We start from the raw sequence: 19,094 nt of genomic DNA, 5'->3' as shown, positions 1-19,094 counted from the left end.
TTAAATACACGGTAAAATCTTACTCTGATTGTTCAGTGTTTGCACATTAAAATACAGACTGGCAATGTTGATGTTCCTTCGTGGCCAGTTAGGGCTTTATGCTTGTCAGAGGAAACGTGTTTCTATCTGAGCTGGCTTTGTTTCATGGAGGTACTGTACTTGCTTTGAAGAAAAATGCAGGTGTGTTGCACTGAGCAGAGGTTTGGGAACAAGTGACTACTGAATTTCATTGTGATTTTGATTTGGACAATATTGCCAAAACACTTCTTTTTTTTTTTCTTAGTGTGTGCAGGTTTAAAGTGTGAATTGTCATTACCCCCCCAGTCTCAGATGTACTAAAGTACTTAAATCATCTCAGCAATGCAAAACATTACAAATGTTGTTAAAACAATCATATCTTTAACCAGAGTTACTAATCAGTGTATTATATTCTAAATTTTTCACCAGGAAGAACTATTTAAATGTTGGACTAAGCAGGGGACATTGTATTCAAACTTCTCAGTGTAGTATGTTCACTGTTGTTAATTTGAGGGGTCAGAAAGCAACTTGTACATCTTATTTTCTTGTAGCATTGCAGTCCTTGTATTCAGTCATTGCTGGGCTCTTCAAACCATGGATACTGGTCTTGGATAAGGAAGATGCAAGGTATATATTGTGTTTCAAAGTGAAATGTTTTACGCTTAAATAAGGACTTTAATGCTGTTAAGAATGGTTTTCATTGTTACCTGACTTTTTTTCTGATTTATGACTCTGTTGGAAGGTCACCCTGCCATTAAATAGCTGTGACTTGTGTCATATCCGTAGCAATTACGGAACTAATTTGTAACTTCAAGTCAAATTTTCCAAAGCTTGGGCTGAGTTATTGTTTTGGATAAAAGAAGTATAACCCAGCTCTGTTCAGGAAGCAGAGATGAGAAGAAAGATGAAAAAAAGACACACTTAATTCTGGAAACAGCCAAATTTGAATTTTAAATTCCTTTTATAATTCCCACAATAGTGATGATCCTTTAGTTTAGGAGTGCTGCTACCTACTAGACTTATTTACTATATGCTATCTACTACATTGACTTACTCTGTTTTAGAATACTTAAATGATTGAAATGCTTATGGTCTGGTAACTCAACACTAAACTTTGTGTTGCTTCACTTCTTCCTTTAAGCAGCCAGCCCAGCTACCCATGGTTAGAGAGTGACACTCCTGTAGCATCCAGCATAGTCAGTTTGTTTACTGACTGTATCAAGCTTTTGCATGAGACATTTAAAGGTGGGTGAAATCCATGTTTTAATATAGTGGCACTGTTGGGCCAAAAACCTCTTTTTATTTTTTCTTCTTTTTTGATTGAGATGTGGGATATGAGAGGATTTTGTTTGTAATTAACTTTTATCCAAGATCACAGAACGCTAGGGGTTGGAAGGGACCTTGAAACTTGAAAGATCATCTAGTCCAACATCCTCACCAGAGCAGGATCGCCTATAGTAGGTGACACAAGAATATGTCCAGGTGGGTTTTGAATATCTCCAGAGAAGGAGACTCCACAGCATCTTCAGGCAATCTGTCCCAGTGCTCCATCATCCTCACAGGGAAAAAGTTCCTCCTTATATTCACATGGAACCTTGTGTTGTCCAGCTTGAACCCATTTCCCTTTGCCCTATCATTAGACATCACTGACAAGAGCCTGGTTCCATCCTCCTGACTCTCACCTTTTACATATTTATAGACATTACTAAGGTCACCCCTCAGTCTCCTCTTCTCCAGGCTAAAGAGGCCCAGCTCCCTCAGCCTCTCTTCATAAGGAAGGTGTTCCACTCCCTTCATCTTGGTTGCCCTGCGCTGGGCTCTTTCAAGATGTTCCATGTCCTTCTTGAGCTGAGGGACCCAGAACTGGACACAGTATTTCAGGTGTGGTCTCACCAGGACACAGCGGAGGGGGAGAAGGACCTCTCCTGACCTACTAAACACCCCCTTCTAACACACCCCAGGATGCCGTTGGCCGCCTTAGCCATGAGGGCGCATTGCTGGCTCATGGTCATCCTGCTGTCCCCCAGGACTCGCTACTCCCTCTCACCTACGCTGCTCTCCAGCAGCCCACTCCCCATCTATACTGGTACCTGGGGTTGTTCTTATCCAGTTGTAAGTCCCTACACTCTCCCCTGTTCAGTCTCATTAAACTCCCTGCCCAACTCTCCAACGTGTCTGGACCTCAGTTGATGGCAGCACAGTCCTCCCAGGTTTGTGTCATCAGCAAACTTGCTGATGATGCACTCTTCCCTCATCCAGGTCGTTGAGTGATGATCACTGCAGTGGTACCAGGATCACTTCTTTATTCTGTCCAGACACCATTTTTTCCCCCCCCACCCTTGGCAAGGGTAGATAACATGAGGGGTAAATGCATATGTGCCAGGTAAGTGTGAAAGAAGACAGAACAAAATACGCTGTCATGTGAAACACATGACTTAATTCCAGCTCCCTGTGCTGGTCCCATAGCACATGTGCAGTAGCATGTCACAGTGACAATGCAGGTATTTAAACAGCCACTCTGGCGGGTAGTTCAATCTTCAGGACTGCTCATTTTGGGGTCCTATTTAGCATTGCTTATTGTGCCTAATGTGTATTTAGACTTAGAAATGGAAAAAAATTTCACAATACTTCTTTACAATCATTAGGAGTGAACTAGGTATGGATTAATCTTGTAAAAAGATGATTAAGAATAGCATATTGTGTGTTTTATAAAATTTGAAAATCATTCATGGAATGGTTCATAGAAAATCATCCATAGAATCACAGAGATACAGACTACGTAAGATCTCTCTTAAAAACAATGACAACAAAACAGCCCAGCCTAGAGGCAGCAGAATTCTGCATGGAAGGAGTATTTTATCACTTCAGGTTACTGTCTAGCAACTGTTGAAAGGGATCAAGGAAAGCATGAAATCATAAACTTCCTCACTTGTTGATTTTGAAAAGAAAAAGCTAAGAGTTTAATGTGCCTTTTTCTTGATAAATATATTTTAATGTAACTCAACATACATGGATTTTTCATCTTTGAACTTGGACTTCCTTCTGTAATCAAGCTTTCCCTGACGTTTTTTCTGTTGTTAATTCATCTGCTCTCTTTCAATCTAGATAAGCTGTTGCCAAGCCACCATGGGGCTCTCTGGTTACATCTAATGTGTTACTGTGAATGCTGCACAGCCCCCAAAATGCCAGAGTTTATTCTCTATTCTTTCCATACGGAGTTCAGGAGGCTTCCATGGAAGGAAATGCATCCAGATCAGATGCTCATGGAAGAGTTCTTTAAAGTGAGTGCACCGCATCTGTTGAATTAAGTTCACAATCACTGTTGCCCCTGAAAATAATGGTAGAGCTGGACACTCTTTTAGCAAGCAAGCTTTTAATGTTTTCTCTGTAGCATTCACAGCTACTCATCTTGTGACTGAGTTTTGTTGAGGAGTGTTGTTACAACAGGTTCAGATTTTCTCAGTTCCTCTTACAGTGAAGGGAAATGGCTGCAACCAGGCAGCTAAGAGATTTTAGTTAGATTATTTATTACTCTTTTGCAGTAGTTTGGTATTCTGTGCTATTTGTTTGAGAGGCTTAGAAAGCTACATGTGCAACTTTTCTTGTGGGGGGCAGAATGATGAGGTGGCATCTGTCTACTCCTCTGCTGGCTTTAAAATAAATACTTCTGTGGGTGCATAGTTGACTAAAAAACTGAAAACTAATAAAGCATTTATCTCTGCATTGTTTTATATGCCTGTCTGTTTTTCCTTTCTCCTTTCTAGATCGAAAGAGGCAGCCCCAAGAGTTGTTTCTTATTCTTGGGCAGTGTTTTATGTGAAATAAACTGGGTCAGTGTCCTCTCTGATGCCTGGAATCCCGATCCTCATCCTCAGACTCACAGCATGGTTGTCTGTTTGCTGTACATGATGGTTCTGTTGGCAAAGGAGGAACAACTTATAGGCAAAGAGGTAATTTTTTTAAAAGTTCTTACATTTTTTTGTCTTTAAAGGAGTAATCCTTTGCTACCAAGGGCACAGGGTGTGACTCTTTTCTTGCTTGCAGAGTGATTAACTTGGAAGTGCTTTCGCACAGGTGAAATACTCCCAGTAGCACTGCAGAGGTGAGCAAGACTAAATCCTTGTCTGAAGCATTTTCCATAACCTGTGTGAAAAAAGAGGAGCTGCTCTTTGTTTTAAGAAGCTCCTGTAGGTGCTGTGATCCAGCAGCATCATGAAGAGTGAGTAAATACAGACAGTTGCCCCGAGTAGCAAAATGACAACACTCTGGGTTTTGGAAGGAACAATTATGTATGTTATTTCCATTAGTGTTTAAAGAAAAAAAAAGTTGGTATATAAAGCTACTGTGTAGTTTACTTTCATTGTCAGAGCATCACAGAATGTCAGGGGTTGGAAGGGACCTTGAAAGATCATCTAGTCCGAGTATGTCAAGTATGGGATGCTGAGCAGTATAGCTCTCTTGTCTCCCAGGCCAGACCTTAAATGAAATGTCTGTTTCCTTTTCTCTCTCTTGGTTTTGGAGAGAGCCTTAGTTACAAGCATGTGCAAAGTAGAGGTAGTGTTAACAAGAATTTGCATACACACCTGTACATGTGCATACATGTACATGTTACACACACCTGTGTATTGCTCATGCAATATTACACGAGGTGAAGCTTTTTCAGACAGCCTCAGGGAAGAGTGCCTGGCCTCTGCCTGCTTTGACTGAGGGAGCCTGCTGATGGGAGGGCTGGAGCAGCTTTGACTGTGGCATTTGTGCCTGTAGCACCTGTGGTGCAGTAGGAAGAACTGGGAGGCGGAACGAGTCACACTTACTCTGTCATGGCCACTCATGTAAATCCCTGCTGTGCTGTGCTTCTCTTTCTGAGTGGCAGATGTGAATGTGTGGAGGGGGGTAAGGAATCATTCATTTGAGGAGCTTATGTGTTGCTCTGTCTCCTGCTGTGCCTGTTCGTAATGTTTTCCAGCCTGATCACAGTACCAGTCACACTGCCTGAGTGAGCAATGGGATTAGTCCCTGCAAGGTTCCAAGCAGCACTTGATCCAAGTGTATCTTATACCCTTTGGTTTCTAAAAGGTTTGAGGTTTAACAATGCAGAGTGCTGCACATGGGACACAACAACCCCCTGCGGCACTAAAGGCTGGGAGGAGACTGGCTGGAGAGCTGTCAGGCAGAGAAGGACCTGAGGGTGTTGAGTGACTGCAGGCTGAATATGAGCCATCAGTGTGCCTGGGTGCCCAGGAAGGCCAATGGCATCCTGGCTTGTGTCAGAAATAGTGTGGCCAGTAGGTGGGGAGGGAATTGTGCCCCATGTACTGGGCATTGGTGAGGCTGCATCTCAAGTGCTGGGTCCAGTTCTGGGCTCCTCACCATCAGAAGGACATTGAGGTCCTGGAGTGAGTCCAGAGAAGGGCAACCAGGCTGGGGAAGGGGCTGGAGGGCAAATCCTCTGAGGAGCAGCTGAGGGAGCTGGGGGTCTTCAGCCTGGAGAAGAGGACGCTGAGGGGAGACCTTCTCCCCACCTACAACCACCTGAAGGGAGGGTGCAGAGAGGTGGGCGATGGTCTCTTCAGCCAGGGGACAGGAGATGGGACAAGGGGCAATGGGCTTAAGCTGCCCCAGGGTAGGGTCAGCTCACATGTGAGGGGAAAAGTTCTTCCCTGGCAGAGTTGTCAGGGCCTGGCACAGGCTGCCCAGGGAGGGGGCTGAGTCACCGACCCTGGGTGTGTGTAACAGACGGATAGACAAGGTGCTCAGGGATCTGGTTTAGCACAGGACAGGAATGGTTGGACTTGATGATCTTAAAGGTCTTTTCCAACCTTGTGATTCTGTAAAAGGATTTATTTGTCTGCTTGACTGTGTTTTCTCAGGAGTTACAAATCTCAGAATTACTTTTGCAAACACTTATTTCTTAGCATAAAATGCTCCCCTCCCAGCTCTGTATAATGTGGTGATGTGTCCCAGTGATGTAACAACGCCTTGAGGAGCAGACATATCCTTAAGCAGCTCATCGCTGACTGCTTCTGATGAGTTACTGGGGACAGGTTATTACATCTGTCTGTCCTTAAGTTGACTTTTCTTGTTCTTTTGCTCCAAAGACAGATTTCATCATCCCTGACTTCTTAGCGCTTTCCCCATCTATGGGTGCATTCCAGTATTTCTGAATTATTGGAAAAAAGAAACATAGGCTGTTAGGAAGAATTTTCTAAACCCTGCCTTTGCTAAAAGCTCTGTGTGGGTAAATCTGGCACAGCCTGAGTCAGTCCATTGCTGCTGGAAGACTCTTGCAGAGTGGCTGAGTAAAGTTCACAAAGTCCCCTTTGGTGTCAGCCAGCTTTCTCCCACTTGTCGTGTCTTCTGTTTTCCATTTCCTCTGAGGCATTACAAGATGATCTGTCAAGATGTCACCAGCAACACTTGATTAACACTGGATTCCAGTTTAGGAAAATTACTGGAGTTCATGTGCTTCAGCCTGAATGTATTTTGCTTACCAGAAGCTTCTCAAGATACCTTGAGAATACCTTAAGGCTGCGGGGGGACCTCATTGCAGCCTTCCAGTACCTGAAGGGAACATGCAAACAGGAGGGGAATCAACTTTTAAAAAGGGTAGACAATGGCAGGACAAGGGGGAATGGATTAAGACTAAAGGAAGGAAGGTTTAAATAACATATTGGGGGAAGTTTTTTTACAGAGAGAGTGGTGAGGGGCTGGAACAGGCTGCCCAGAGAGGTGGTGGATGCCCCATCCCTGGGGGTGTTCAAGGCCAGGTTGGCTGGGGCCCTGGGCAACCTTGTGTAGATCCAAGCTGGAGGTTGGTGGCCCTGCCTGTGGCAGGGGGTTGGAGCTCTGTGATCCTTGGGGTCCCTTCCAACCCAGACCAGTCTAAGATTCTGTGATTCTATGATACCTGTTTGTACACTGCACGAGTCGGGTTCAGGAATGCCCTCCTGGCCCTCAGCAGTGTGTTAAATTGATACACTGACGATTGTTTTTCACCTCCCAGAATGATCCTGTGACACCTCGACCTAAATCTCGAGCTTTCTGACCCCTGTGTTTGAGTCAATGAGCAGCTTGAAGTAGTTGATGTGCTGGTGTCATGTTCTTTTTGTAGGCTAATCTGGGTTAGTTCTGGATCCTTAAAATCTTTAGGTTGTGCTGGCTGTCAACACAATTACAGTGTTCTTTTTCATTCTGTAGTGTAGAAATTGGGTGCTTCTCAGCATCTGGGGGGGTGCCCTTTTGTGTTGCAGATGTGTCTGAGCCCTTGAGAGGAGGCTGGCCAGCTAGGCTGTGCTGCTTATTGATGGAGAGACCTTTCCATCTGCATACTCGCACTGGCTATGTGACCTGTGGGCACTGTAGGCTGGCCTGTAAGGTCTCTACTCCTCCCTTCTGTCTCTATGTTTTACCTGTCAAATTTTAGTGTCACTCCATGATTTTTGTGCTTGGCTGGGAGCAGCAGTAGGCAGCAGCCCTGACTTCTGTTACATGAATGCTGAAATGACATGCGTGTGTTAGTTTGTTGCTTGAGTTGCTTTTTCAGCCAGACTCCCAGTTGCCATCTATTTATGTGGGGTTTCTGTGAAGTCTCCTTAAAATTTTGGAGTCTGGGCTTCCTTACAATACTGAGTTCTGTGAATATCAATTTAATTAATTTAAAACAGCAAAGAAGACGAAGCTTAGAGTGATGTCTTTTAAATCTTCAGGATTCTCCACTGATAAACCTTCTTGGACAGGCCAGCTCCCTTCCTTGGCAGCTTGTGGGCATTTCATCTTACCAGAGCATCATCAGCTACTGCAACAGTCACTACCCTCCCTCTGTTATCCTTGCTAAGGATGCTGCAGCTGAACTGATAGTGAAGGTCCTGAAAATCTCAGCAGGCTTTGGTGCATCTTCGGGTAGCCACATCCACCTTGTAAGTTGAACTGGTTTTACAGCAGCTCCAAGCTGTTCTTGTCACTTGAAGTGTTCTGCTTTTGTGGAAAGAGTTCTAGGTGTGACTTTTTTTTTTCCTAATTAACTTCAATTGTCATTAACAGGATGCAACACTGAAGTGCCAAGCGTACATTCGCCAGGTGGTTCGGTTTCTGAGCACCTTAGAACAGAGTGGAAAGATTACTTTTGCAGTTTTGGAACAAGAAATGTCCAAGTTGCTAGATGATGTTGTCATCTTCAATCCTCCAGGTTTGTGTTTAAGAAGTGGCAAATTACTCCAAAGAGTTACTGCATTGTATGGATTGTTGAACACCCCTGTGACTGGTTACTGGCATTGCCTTGTCTCCCTCATGGGAGGCAGGGCATGGTGCTTTGATGTATGTGTAGGTGGTGTATTGGTGGAAAACAAAAACAGGAACAGCACCCTGTGAAGCTGTCAAGTAACAGGACTAGCAGAAAAAACAGAAGTTATCTTGTGAGTAAAACTGACCGATGTACAGGAGCTTGAGAGATTCTTTTCTTTGCTGTCAAGTTTTTAATTTTGGCCTTATTTGGCTTTTGTACCTCTCTTGATGCAAATTATTACCTCTTGGTCCTGAGAGGTCAGGTTTTAAGAAAGGATTCTGAACAGTTGTGCAGCTGGGAAAACTCAAGTTACTGAGGTAGGGGGAAATCATACTGATCCGTGCTAGTAGTAGGCTCTGTCCACACCCACAGCGTTTACTACTAGTGTGGGCCTGAGCTTCCTCTATCAAACCAGAACTTTAGGAGAGGTCAGTCTCCTCCCTTTACTACAAGGAAATACTTGTCAGGAATTGTCTGGTCCATGACCCACACTGGTGTGCTAGCAAGAGTGGACAGGAAGTCTCCAAAAATCTGTATGACTGTTAGCTGTGTCTCAGTACTCATACTGCTGCTTGAGGACAGCCCCATCTTCAGCCAAAGTCTTTGACCTGAAGAGAAGGGAAGGCTTGCCTGTTACTACCAATGTTCCTCATAGCACTTCTCTCTCTCTCAGTCTCTCTCTAAGAGCCAGGCACAGGAAATATTTGTGTTTTGAGTGTACTGCTACAGGTGGCCCATGGTAACGTGCTCAGGCAATGCCAAGAGGTAGTTTCAAAAAATAATCTGGGGCTGAACACTGGAATTAGCAGGAAATCTAGAGTTCTGGAAAAGCATGAGGGGATTGCAACATTTCAGGGCTCATCTTGGTCATATTTTAATCTCGGTCATCTAAAATCTTGGTTGTTCATTTGAAGTTGTTGCTTTAAACTGAGTTGTAATACCCAAGGTTTCCTGAAGACTGTAAATGTGCTTCATCATTTGGCTGACTTTCACTGTAGTTCTAAAAGGCCTTAGATGAAAGATGGGCTCCAGTGTACTCTGCTGTGTGGTCTTACAAGTTCTCTGTCCCTTTAATGAATGATGAACTATCTCATCCAGGGAGGAGATGGTGGGGGACGGGTGTCTTCCTGCAGTTTCCGAAGCCCAGGCAGCGAATTGAGGTGTGAGGCTTTTCCCAGTGCCCGTGGAAAGGGCTCAGTGGTGAAGCTGGGTTTTGGGTTCTGTTCTGGTGCCTGCTGAAACCCTCCTCTTCTCCCTGACTTTCAGATATGGATCTGCAGACACGTCACATGGCCCTCAGCAGTCTCTTCGCGGAAGCGCTGATGATGATGAACAACTTCAGCGTCGCGACAGCCGAGTCGCTGCGGGGGAGCTTGCGGAAGTGGATCGACAGCAGAGTGCACGGCTTGCTGGCCATGCCCCTCCTCACAGCAGCCTGTCACAGCCTGGCCTCTGTGCGACACATGGCAGAGACCACAGAAGCCTGTATCACTGCTTACTTCAGCGAGGGTAGGAGCCTGTCTGCTGCTCAGTCTTTGATCCCTCTTGGGTGGCTGTTAAATAGGCATTGCCTGGAATCCTTAGAGCTGCCCAGTACTGGAACTGGGTTTTAATCTGGTTTCCTTTCTTTGTATCTGATGGCTCCCAAATACTGCACACAGGCATATACATATATATGTGCTGTCGTAACTAGAGGTAGAAGAGTTAGCCTGTTGTCACTTGTGTTTTGGAGCTGCTCTTATTATGTGTCGTCTTAAGAATTATCTCTGCCTATGTGAAGCCTGATTTACTCTAACAGTCATCGTTTTTCCAGCTAAAGGGGAAGGTTACTTTAGAAAGTAATAATCCCAAGAAAACAAAGCAGATTTTTTTTCACCTCCTGTAGTGTTCTCTAGGCTAATGAAAGGAAAAACCCCCATGCATTAATAAGTAAAACTGTGAAATTCTGTGGTGTGGTGGTGTTTTGTGGTGGTGTTTTCTTACTTGTTTTGTGTTGGGTTTATTTGGGGTGGTGCTGGTTGCACAGGTTTGTGGGACTACTTACTGATTTCTCCCACATTCTATGGGATCAGATTTCAGTACACCTGAATGAAATACTTAAAATTCCATTGCTGAAACTTTCAAACCTAATCCTGACTGTGTACTGGTAAAATGTCCCACCTTGACCTCGAGGAGATGCCCTGTGACAGCAGAGCTTTTCTCTTCTCTCTGTCAGAGTTGCCTGACAAATTGATCACCTGGAGAACAGCTAAAATGGCCCAAATCCTGTAATTTAAAGCAAAGCAGTGAAGTAGTTCCAGTTCTTAGGCTTTACCAAATGCTGCTTACTCACGTGCTTTTTATTCTTGTGCTTGAATGCCTTTTTGTTTTCCTTATAGCTTGTCCTCACCACCAGGAATTAGGCTGGGGCCCTATACTCGCCTCCCTCCAGGTTCCTGAGCTAACCATGGAAGAATTCCTGCAGGAGTGTCTGTCTTTAGGAAGCTACTTGACCTTGCATGTCTACCTGCTGCAATGCTTAAATGCCAACCAAACTCTTACCAATGAGACACAAGTCCTGATGACTATCAGCAAATGGCTGGATCAAGTGTATCCAAGGTACAAATCTCAAAGCTCTTTGAATGTGCCTTGGCTTACAAGGCAGTGGTTCTATAGCTGGTATAATTAAGTGGCTGGGTTAGTTAGATTAATTTTACCAGGCTGTGGGATTACAGAATGTTAGGAGTTGGAAGAGACCTTGAAAAACTATCTAGTCCAACCCCCCTGCCAAAGCAGGATCACCCACACTAAATCACACAGGAACACATCCAGGTGGGTTTGGATGTCTCTGGAGAAGGAGACTCCACAGGGCTCCATCACCCTCACAGGGAATAAGTTTCTCCTTACATTCCCATGGAATTTCCTCTGCTCCAGCTTACACTCTCTGCCCCTTGTCCTATCTCTGGACATTACTGAGGAGAGCCTGGCTCTGTCCTCCTAACTCTCCTGATGAAAAGGCCAGTCCTATATCCACTGTTCCAGAGTCTGCTAAACCACGGTGCCGACACTAATAGTTGTTGTGCATAAGCAGAAGAAGGAGTTTTATTTACTTTGAACACTTATGGTGCAGTTTTTAGTCCTTTTTCCTCGAGGGAAGCGTGATTTCAGTGGCAGCCTGGATGTGTGCTCAGTGCCTTGCAGAGAGCCCACTAGGTGGGATGAGCTACATGCTCAGTGTGACACTGAGAGGTGGTGGTCAGAGCTGCTCTGTGCTCAGACAGACCTGATTGCAGCAGATCCAGTCGGGTGCACTGAGTTCCTGTGTGGCTGTAAAACGTCTTATTAGGTACAGAGCCCTGTAGGGGAGGGAAAGGATAGATAACTTTGGGATGAAAATGATAATACTTAAAGTATGGGACAGCTGTATTTACAGTTGCTGCTGAAATTGCTTGAATTTAGCAAATGTGGTGAACATTTTTCCATATTAGTGTTGATAGCATTATTATTTGCTGTGGAGGAACATTTTTTGGGGGGAGGAAATGTGCATTCCCACTGTTTCTTGAAATTCAAGGAATTCTTCCACTGTTGTAGGCGCCAGTGTAATTCAACTGCCAGAGTGTGAAGGAGACTGCAAAGCCACCATACACAGCAAATTAAACCTTGCTCTGAACATCAAAGCTGAGGGTGCCTGGGATGGGAAATGACTGGGTGGAGTAGTGTGAGGATAGCCTGATGCAGGAAACTCGTGCTGATGCTTTATGTGGAAAATCTGAGCTTGTTAACTTAAACTGCAAACTGTTTGAGGAAAGATTAAAAATATCACAGGGGGAACTTCACTTTGAAGCTGTGCTTTGCTCCACAAAAAAAAAAGTTTCTAGAAGATCATATTAAAAGTCTAAATTGTTTGGGAAGCACTAGCTGTTGTTTCCACAAGGGTTTTATTGGTAAGTGAAGATGTAAAAAGAGTGATACAGCTTCATTCCTTTTACACCAAGTCCTAGACAAGCTTAAATCCACTTATGGCTGCAATATCATTTATTTTCAGTTGTAAAGCTTAAAAGGAAGCATTGCTGTTTGTCCTCTTACAGGCCCTTAAAACCTGCTAGCTGCTGTCTGCATCAGATCTGAAACAGCAGCAGCCATGACAGTGTAACTACAGGTGGGGTAGTACACCTGTGCTGTCCTCAGATTGAAGATTAGTTGTTGTTAATCAGCCATCTGAATCCTTCATGGGTCTGATGGGGAGAGATAGAAACTTCTTAAGCTGTGCATCTGACTCTAATGTCTATTTTGTTTTATTTTACTCTTTAAATCTCACTTAAAGCTCAGCAAAGGAAGAGGCAAAGCTGTTTCTTTGGTGGCATAAGGCCATGCAGTTATCCTTGATTCACATGGAGCAAGATGACACCATTCTGATGACATCTGCCATTCGAACGCTGCTGTCAATCCAGAGCAGGCAGAATCAGCTGGCTGAGGAGAGGATGAGTTCTGGGATACTTGGTACTATTGGGCTGGGCAGGAGGTCTCCTTTGTCACCCAGGTAAGTGTAGAAGGTGTGGTAAATTACTGGGCTTGAGTTGTCACACTAACCCTGTGGCTGGGATCCAGACTGCACAGTGCAGGCTTGAAAGATGTTCTGAATGTAGGCTGTCCCCACATCTGTGAAGCTGCTTGGACCCACCAGAGAAAAATTGTAGCAAGTGTTTGAATCCAAGCAGTGATTATGAGCTGCTGCAAAAACTTGTGGTGGAAAAGGAGAGAAGATGCAGCTGTGATTCTGGCTTGATGTCCATCTCCAGTTAAAGTTCTTAGGGAGGCTGTTCATGAGAGAAGTACTTTCACCTGGTCTGGAGAAGGCTGCTGCTGTTGATACCACAAGAATTTTTTCATGATCATGTGCTTCTTGTCTTTTCCATCTTAACCTTGAGATGCTGGGAATGTTAAGGGAAGCTCAAAGACCTATTTGCTTGCTTGGTATTCACTTTCACTTCTAAAGAGATGCAGTAAGCTTGGTTGCTGAGTATTAAAATCAAGTTCACTGTGGAAAGAATGCCAAGAAGAAAAAGTAAATGTTTTTGGAACACCAACCCAAACGTAACTTTACTTTTATAAAGACCTTCTGGGATGCAGTCCTGTTGAAACTGCTCTGAAATCAGTCACAGAATCATAGGGGTTGGAAGGGACCTCCAGAGATCAACAGGTCCAACACCCCTGCCAAAGCAGGGTCCCTAGGACAGGTCGCACAGGTTGGAGTCCAGACAGGTGTGGAATATCTCCAGAGATCCTAAGTCTTGTTCAACTCATCCTTTGATTTGGGTGGTAACGATGTTCTAAAGGCTGTGAAATGAGTATTTCAGATACGACCTGAAAGCATAAGCTAAGCTTGGAACAGATGTAACACTTCACAGGTATGGTATTTTATTCTCCTCTGGTAGATGTTATAAAGGATATCTTAAACTGTGTTTTTTTTCTAATGCATTGAAAAAGGTCCTTAAGCCTTCCCAACGCGCCTTGTGCAAGCAAGATCTCATGGGTTAGAAGTTCCAGTGTTACCTTCTGTTGAGGACTTGCAGAACTGATACCACCTTCTCTCTCTCTCTCTCTCTCTCTCTCTCTCTCTCTCCCCCCCCTGTGCAAGGTTTCGGGTGGTTGCCCGCAGTTTGTCAGCCTTCCTCTTGGTGCAGATTCCTGCAGAGACCCAAGTCCGCCTGAAAGCCGGGTCAGAGCCAAAGCTGTCACAGAAGGCCCAGCAGGTAGAGTGTGCCACTCACTGGCTCCTTGTCGTGCCCCCTCTGCGTGCTTGCTCAGTCTGTGGGCTGAGGCTTACACAAGTCACCACAGGCACTGCTTCAAATGAAATCCTCCCTTCGGTTTATGGATCTTATTTGGGGATGAATGACCTGAGGCATTTTTTTTTTTCCTTTCCCTACTGCTTTACACCTGGATCTCAGTCCTGGATTTCACAAATAGCTCGTTGCTCTCATGTCTTTTTGGGGCAGGGTGTGTATTGTGAGCTCGGGTACTATTTCTGCTGTACATCAAAACACCATCTTCTAACTTGCTGGAGATGAGGCTGGATGCAGCATAGAGCAGGAAGCGATGCAGCTTTGCACTCTGGTAGCAGGACTGTGTGACTGAGCCTAAAATGATCCTGGGTTGAATACAAGTAAAACTGTTGGTACAGCATCAGTTTCTGACTGAAACAGTGCAGATGAACATAAGTCTGTTTAAACCTGAGTTCAGAAACTTTGGAACGTAGGGAGTAGGAGGAGTAGAAAAGGAACAGGAAAAAACAGTGCTGCTGTGATTGCCCCACTTTTTCAGTGGTAAAGCAGGACTAGGTTCACACTAGCAGTTATTTATGTGAGGTCAGGGCTCCACCACCCTATGACAAATAAACATTCCTCCCTTAGCACATGCATTGGTGGTGTTGGAGTTTTGGTAAGCCCCTTAGGAAGGAGGAGTTGATTAGAAACCAAAGTAACTAACTTAACTTGTATTACTTCTTTCTCTTCTCCAAGAAAGAAATAAAACTTGCTCAGACATTTCCAGTGTTTGCCACTGCCAGCACAGGCTCTCTCACAGTGATTTCTAACTTGGCCATGCCCCTGTAATGTCATTACTGGGAGCACAGTAAAACTTTTAATGAAAGACAAAGATGCTCATAAGAAAAACATGAAGTGAGAAGCTGAGTGTGTTGCGGTTTGTGGTTCGGTGTAACTTCCCTGAAACCATATCCTGAGCTTGTGAGGTAAATATTTGAAAATATTCAGGTTACAGAGTCTTGGCAAGCCCTGGTAGAACAGTTGTGTTGATCTTGGGGAAGGAACAGATTGAAAGATACGAGATGACCTGAAACACTATTAAGGTATTGTATTTTACAGATGTTTTGTTCCAAATACTCCAGGATCCCCAGTAAATAAGGATTTTTTTTCATGGCTTTGTGATGTGGTAGCTTGTGAACCGTTTTGTCATGGATCAAAGTACACACAGCTAACCAAACTTTCCCTTGTATCTGTAGGCACTGAATACTCTTGAATCTATGTCATCCAACAAGCAATATATGGATTTCCAAGAGCAGCTCTCCCAGGCTTCTCAGTTCATCAAGCATCCAGAGCATTGTCTTAGAGATGGCAATAACCTCTTGGCTCTCCTTATTAACACCCTGTACCCAGAAGTGCATTATTTGGACAGCATTCGGTAGCAGCACTGAGCTCAGAATCATGCAACGTTGATTACTCTGGTTTACATTCAATGTTCTTATTGCACAAATAATTTTTACCTTTCAGAGTTCCACTTTAGTCAGAAATGTGAATGAGAACTGCACACTGGCAACTTTTCTGCTCCTTAAGGTTCTCTTTCTTTTCTTTTGATTTATAGGCCTGTGGAATTGCTTAGTTTTTGTTGACTGAAAGCACTTGAATATCTTCCAGTGTGCGGTGCTCATTTGAGAAGGGGATACCTGAGGATGGGTGTACAAATCACTAGATAGCATAACCCATCCTTAAGCTGCTTCAGTTTTTGCTTTGTGCCTTTTACGTTATTTTTCCAGCATGTTATTGCTCAGGCCAGTTCAGAGTATGTGGAGGATTGTGTAAAAGAGGTGTTGGCTTGCTCAACCAGGATGCCTCTGAGCATTATGTGAGTGTGTGTCTGGAGACTGGTGAAGTCACTGCATTTGCAGAGATTTAAGTTCTGACTTTTTTTTTTTCAGCTGTCCCACAGAAATCTGTAGTTGAAAGGTATGGCTGTAGTCTGCTCCCCACCTCTGTAAACACAAACTGAAATTTGAACTAAGAACTTTCTTTTCTGTTTTCTAAATGTTAGCGAGCCTGTGTTCATATTGCTTCATTTAATACAAGTAACTGTATTACAAGGTGATGTAAATTTGGGGATAGATTTTCTGTCTCCTCTGTATCTGGGAGGGGAGCAGTAAGTCGTGTTTATGTTAGGATTCTTTAATTCTAAGTCTGGTTGTTTAGAAAATACTGACATCCACCACTTAAGTTTATTCTTCTCAGCCTGGCTGGGCACAACATGACCAGGATTGTTAGAAGACACTGTGAAGATGTATTTATTTTGTATGTAATTTGGTGATCACTTGTTAGGATTCTGTGGCCAAAGCATGAACCACGAGCCTGTAAATTTATTGTTTCAGCTGAACGATCACTGCTTTTGTTGCCTTGTCTGATCATAAGATGCACCTTTGTTCAGGGAAAGCAGGAGGTGGGTTTCCCCACTTGCTTGTCAAACATTGTCCCTTTTATCACTGCTCTGCTTTAAGTGGCCTGAGGTCTGCAGTGTCAGTCTGAAGGAACAATGATTGCTTCCTCTCTTCCTCCATTAATTGTGCCTTTGTGTTTAGAACATGGCTACATGTTAAAACGTCAGTTGGGGTCACTGAGGGGAAGGAAGTGTGCTACCTACTGTCTGATCCATAATGCTTTTGAAGTGTGAACAGGGGCTCCAGTACTGGAGAATTGATCACCACCACCTTCTTGACCGATTCTGCTATCTCTGCCAGCTGGATCACTGCATCACCTTCATCTTACTCTGGTCTTAGAGTTCCTTGCTCTATCAGCAAGCCTATAAATACATATACATACATCCCTCCCCCTGTGTATATTAACCAGATAATGGTGCAGCATGGTTTTTAACAGACTCTTTTGGAACATTCATGTCTGGAAGAATACATTCTGCTGCTTTCCTTCTCCCCCATCTCCACCCAAAGACTTAAAAGCACTAGTTTTATTTGATTCCGTGTTATTGATCAGTCACATACAAATGTGAAAAGGTCAGAAGTATGTGTTCGACATGCACTTTTCAAATGAGGTTTTGTTTCAGCTGTTGAGTTTTTACAGATGTTGTATTTATAGCACACTATGTCTGCAAAGACCTTGCAAAATAAAAAGGAAAAAAAAAATTAATTTGTGACAAAACACTGGTATTTTTTCACTTACTGGAAGAACCCACATCAGGGAATGCACAGTTCTTGTTGGAATGGGAAGTATGGTGGAGTAGCATGCTGATGCCCAGTTGATGGATGTTTGGGCATTCTTTGGCATTCTGGATTTAACATGTATGGGATACGACAGCCTGGATTTTGCCCAGAGCCTGGAAGAAGGCTCATCTATGGAATGGCAGAAGTAACGTTTCCTTGTCCTGGCAAAATCCCCCAAACCTCTGTGTTAATGTGACCATGATCAGGTGTTTCAGCACTCATAACTGACCCAGGCTGTGGTATTTATCCCAAATGAGGGGGGAGATGGTGGCGTGGAGGGAAGTAGGGGAAAGTTTTGCCCTCAGTGCTGGCAGTACATCACCTTCCTGAGGGCTTTGCTGACAGGCAGGGCCAGACCAGGCTGGTATCACTGCTATCAGCAAGCAGAAATTACTTGTTTTATGGTGAAAGTGCTCTGAATGATCTGATGTTAGGCCCTAAGAAATAGGGAGAATTGACAGCTGCTATTTCTGATCTACGTATTCCCCACAAACTGATCTTGGCGGTAGAAGTCTAGACCCATGCTTTCCTCAAATCCAGGGGGGTGGTTTTATGGGCTAACAGATCCCCTGGCAGTTCTGTTGTGAATGTGCACTTGTAGGCTCATTCTCCAAATGGTGCTCAACAGATGGACTTCTGTCTTTCCTGGTCTTACTGGAAAGACTCTCAGCACCTCCTACCCTCCCTCCTACCCCAAACTGCAGATATAATAGATGTAACTGGGTAACCTTAGAGGAAAGATGAGATTTTTCTAGTTGTTTAGCACTCTGGGGTGGAAAGAGAAGAAACAGGAATGCTGGTTACTCCAGAACAAGTGCTCCTTTTGGATAATCCTTGCGGTTCAGAGGTGGAACATCTGTGGCCTTGTGGAGGTTTGACTGGTGCAGCGGTTCCTGCCTTGGGATGAGTTGTTGCCTGTAGATCACTGGTGTAATACTTGTTGAGAAATTGAGGCCAAATAGGGAAATTGAAAGTGGCATTGGGTCAGTGGAAAGGAAAAACACAAGTCTTGAGCAGCAAGGTGCACCTCTGCAGGCTGACAGCAGCATCCTGAAGGGGCCAGGGAGCTGCGCTGATGGGTGTTGGTATCCTTACTGCAAGAGTGAAAGTGCCTACCAGAGCCAAACCCTCCCAAACCCCAACCTGTGGGGAAAAGAGGGACTGGAATCCACTTCTTATGCCAAGCTTGGTCAGGAACAGAAATCTCCTGGCATGTGCCCTGCTGTGTGTTGTCCCTCAGGTAGATGGTGGTTTGAGTGGGTGGTTTGAGTCACCTCTCAGGCCCAGGACATGCCACCCCATGTCTGAAGAAGGCCTGACAGTCTGTGGTGCCCCATGTTTTGTTGGCCTGATAATCCTGAGCCATAGCCCTCAGTGGGCTCCTCACTGGATCCCTCGTGTTCCCTCTCTGAGAGGCGCTGGCTTGTGCTGATGTCTCAGAAAAGACAAGAGCTATCCCTGTGGTGCTGTCCTGTGAGCAAGTCTTTATTGAACACTCCAGTGGGGCCCTTCCTCTCCAATGTTGTTGATTACAAGGTGTCTTCTGCACATCACCCCACATCTTTTGCTTCCCAAAGGCTGAAACAGCGGGTAGTGAGAAAAGGGGGATGTTGAGAGCAGAATCTTCCCACTGGAGATCAATCTTCCAGGATTTTGGGTGGGTTAGAGAGCTCTCTCAGGGGAGAGAGCAGTGGGATTCAGGCAAACTCATATCAGTGCCTCACCTGGTGTCCTGTAGCTGGGTGTCCTCCTTCTCCCACTTGCTGCACTGAGGTGAGATGGGCTCTGGAAGCCACAAACATACAAGCCAAACAC

At 44.5% G+C, this 19,094-nt stretch overlaps 1 protein-coding gene across 1 annotated transcript in view; it reads left to right on the top strand.

The window, feature by feature from the left end:
* The window catches only part of EPG5 (ectopic P-granules 5 autophagy tethering factor), a gene marked incomplete at its 3' end in the record, with an annotated part of 60,637 nt that extends 45,155 nt beyond the window's left edge, over positions 1–15,482 (top strand). The window contains exons 34-44 of the mRNA XM_084278717.1: positions 570–645; positions 1,160–1,263; positions 3,124–3,299; positions 3,783–3,968; positions 7,725–7,934; positions 8,059–8,203; positions 9,566–9,808; positions 10,678–10,897; positions 12,603–12,818; positions 13,917–14,031; positions 15,300–15,482. Coding sequence (XP_084134843.1) covers positions 570–645; positions 1,160–1,263; positions 3,124–3,299; positions 3,783–3,968; positions 7,725–7,934; positions 8,059–8,203; positions 9,566–9,808; positions 10,678–10,897; positions 12,603–12,818; positions 13,917–14,031; positions 15,300–15,482 — 1,874 coding nt within the window. The remainder of the gene's footprint in view (positions 1–569; positions 646–1,159; positions 1,264–3,123; positions 3,300–3,782; positions 3,969–7,724; positions 7,935–8,058; positions 8,204–9,565; positions 9,809–10,677; positions 10,898–12,602; positions 12,819–13,916; positions 14,032–15,299) is intronic.
* Positions 15,483–19,094: the final 3,612 nt, after the last annotated feature.

Source organism: Gallinula chloropus (genome assembly GCF_964237585.1).
Source record: "Gallinula chloropus genome assembly, chromosome: Z".
Lineage (NCBI taxonomy): Eukaryota > Metazoa > Chordata > Aves > Gruiformes > Rallidae > Gallinula > Gallinula chloropus.
Note: the sequence above shows the minus strand (reverse complement) of the source record. Positions and strands in the feature narration are given on the sequence as shown.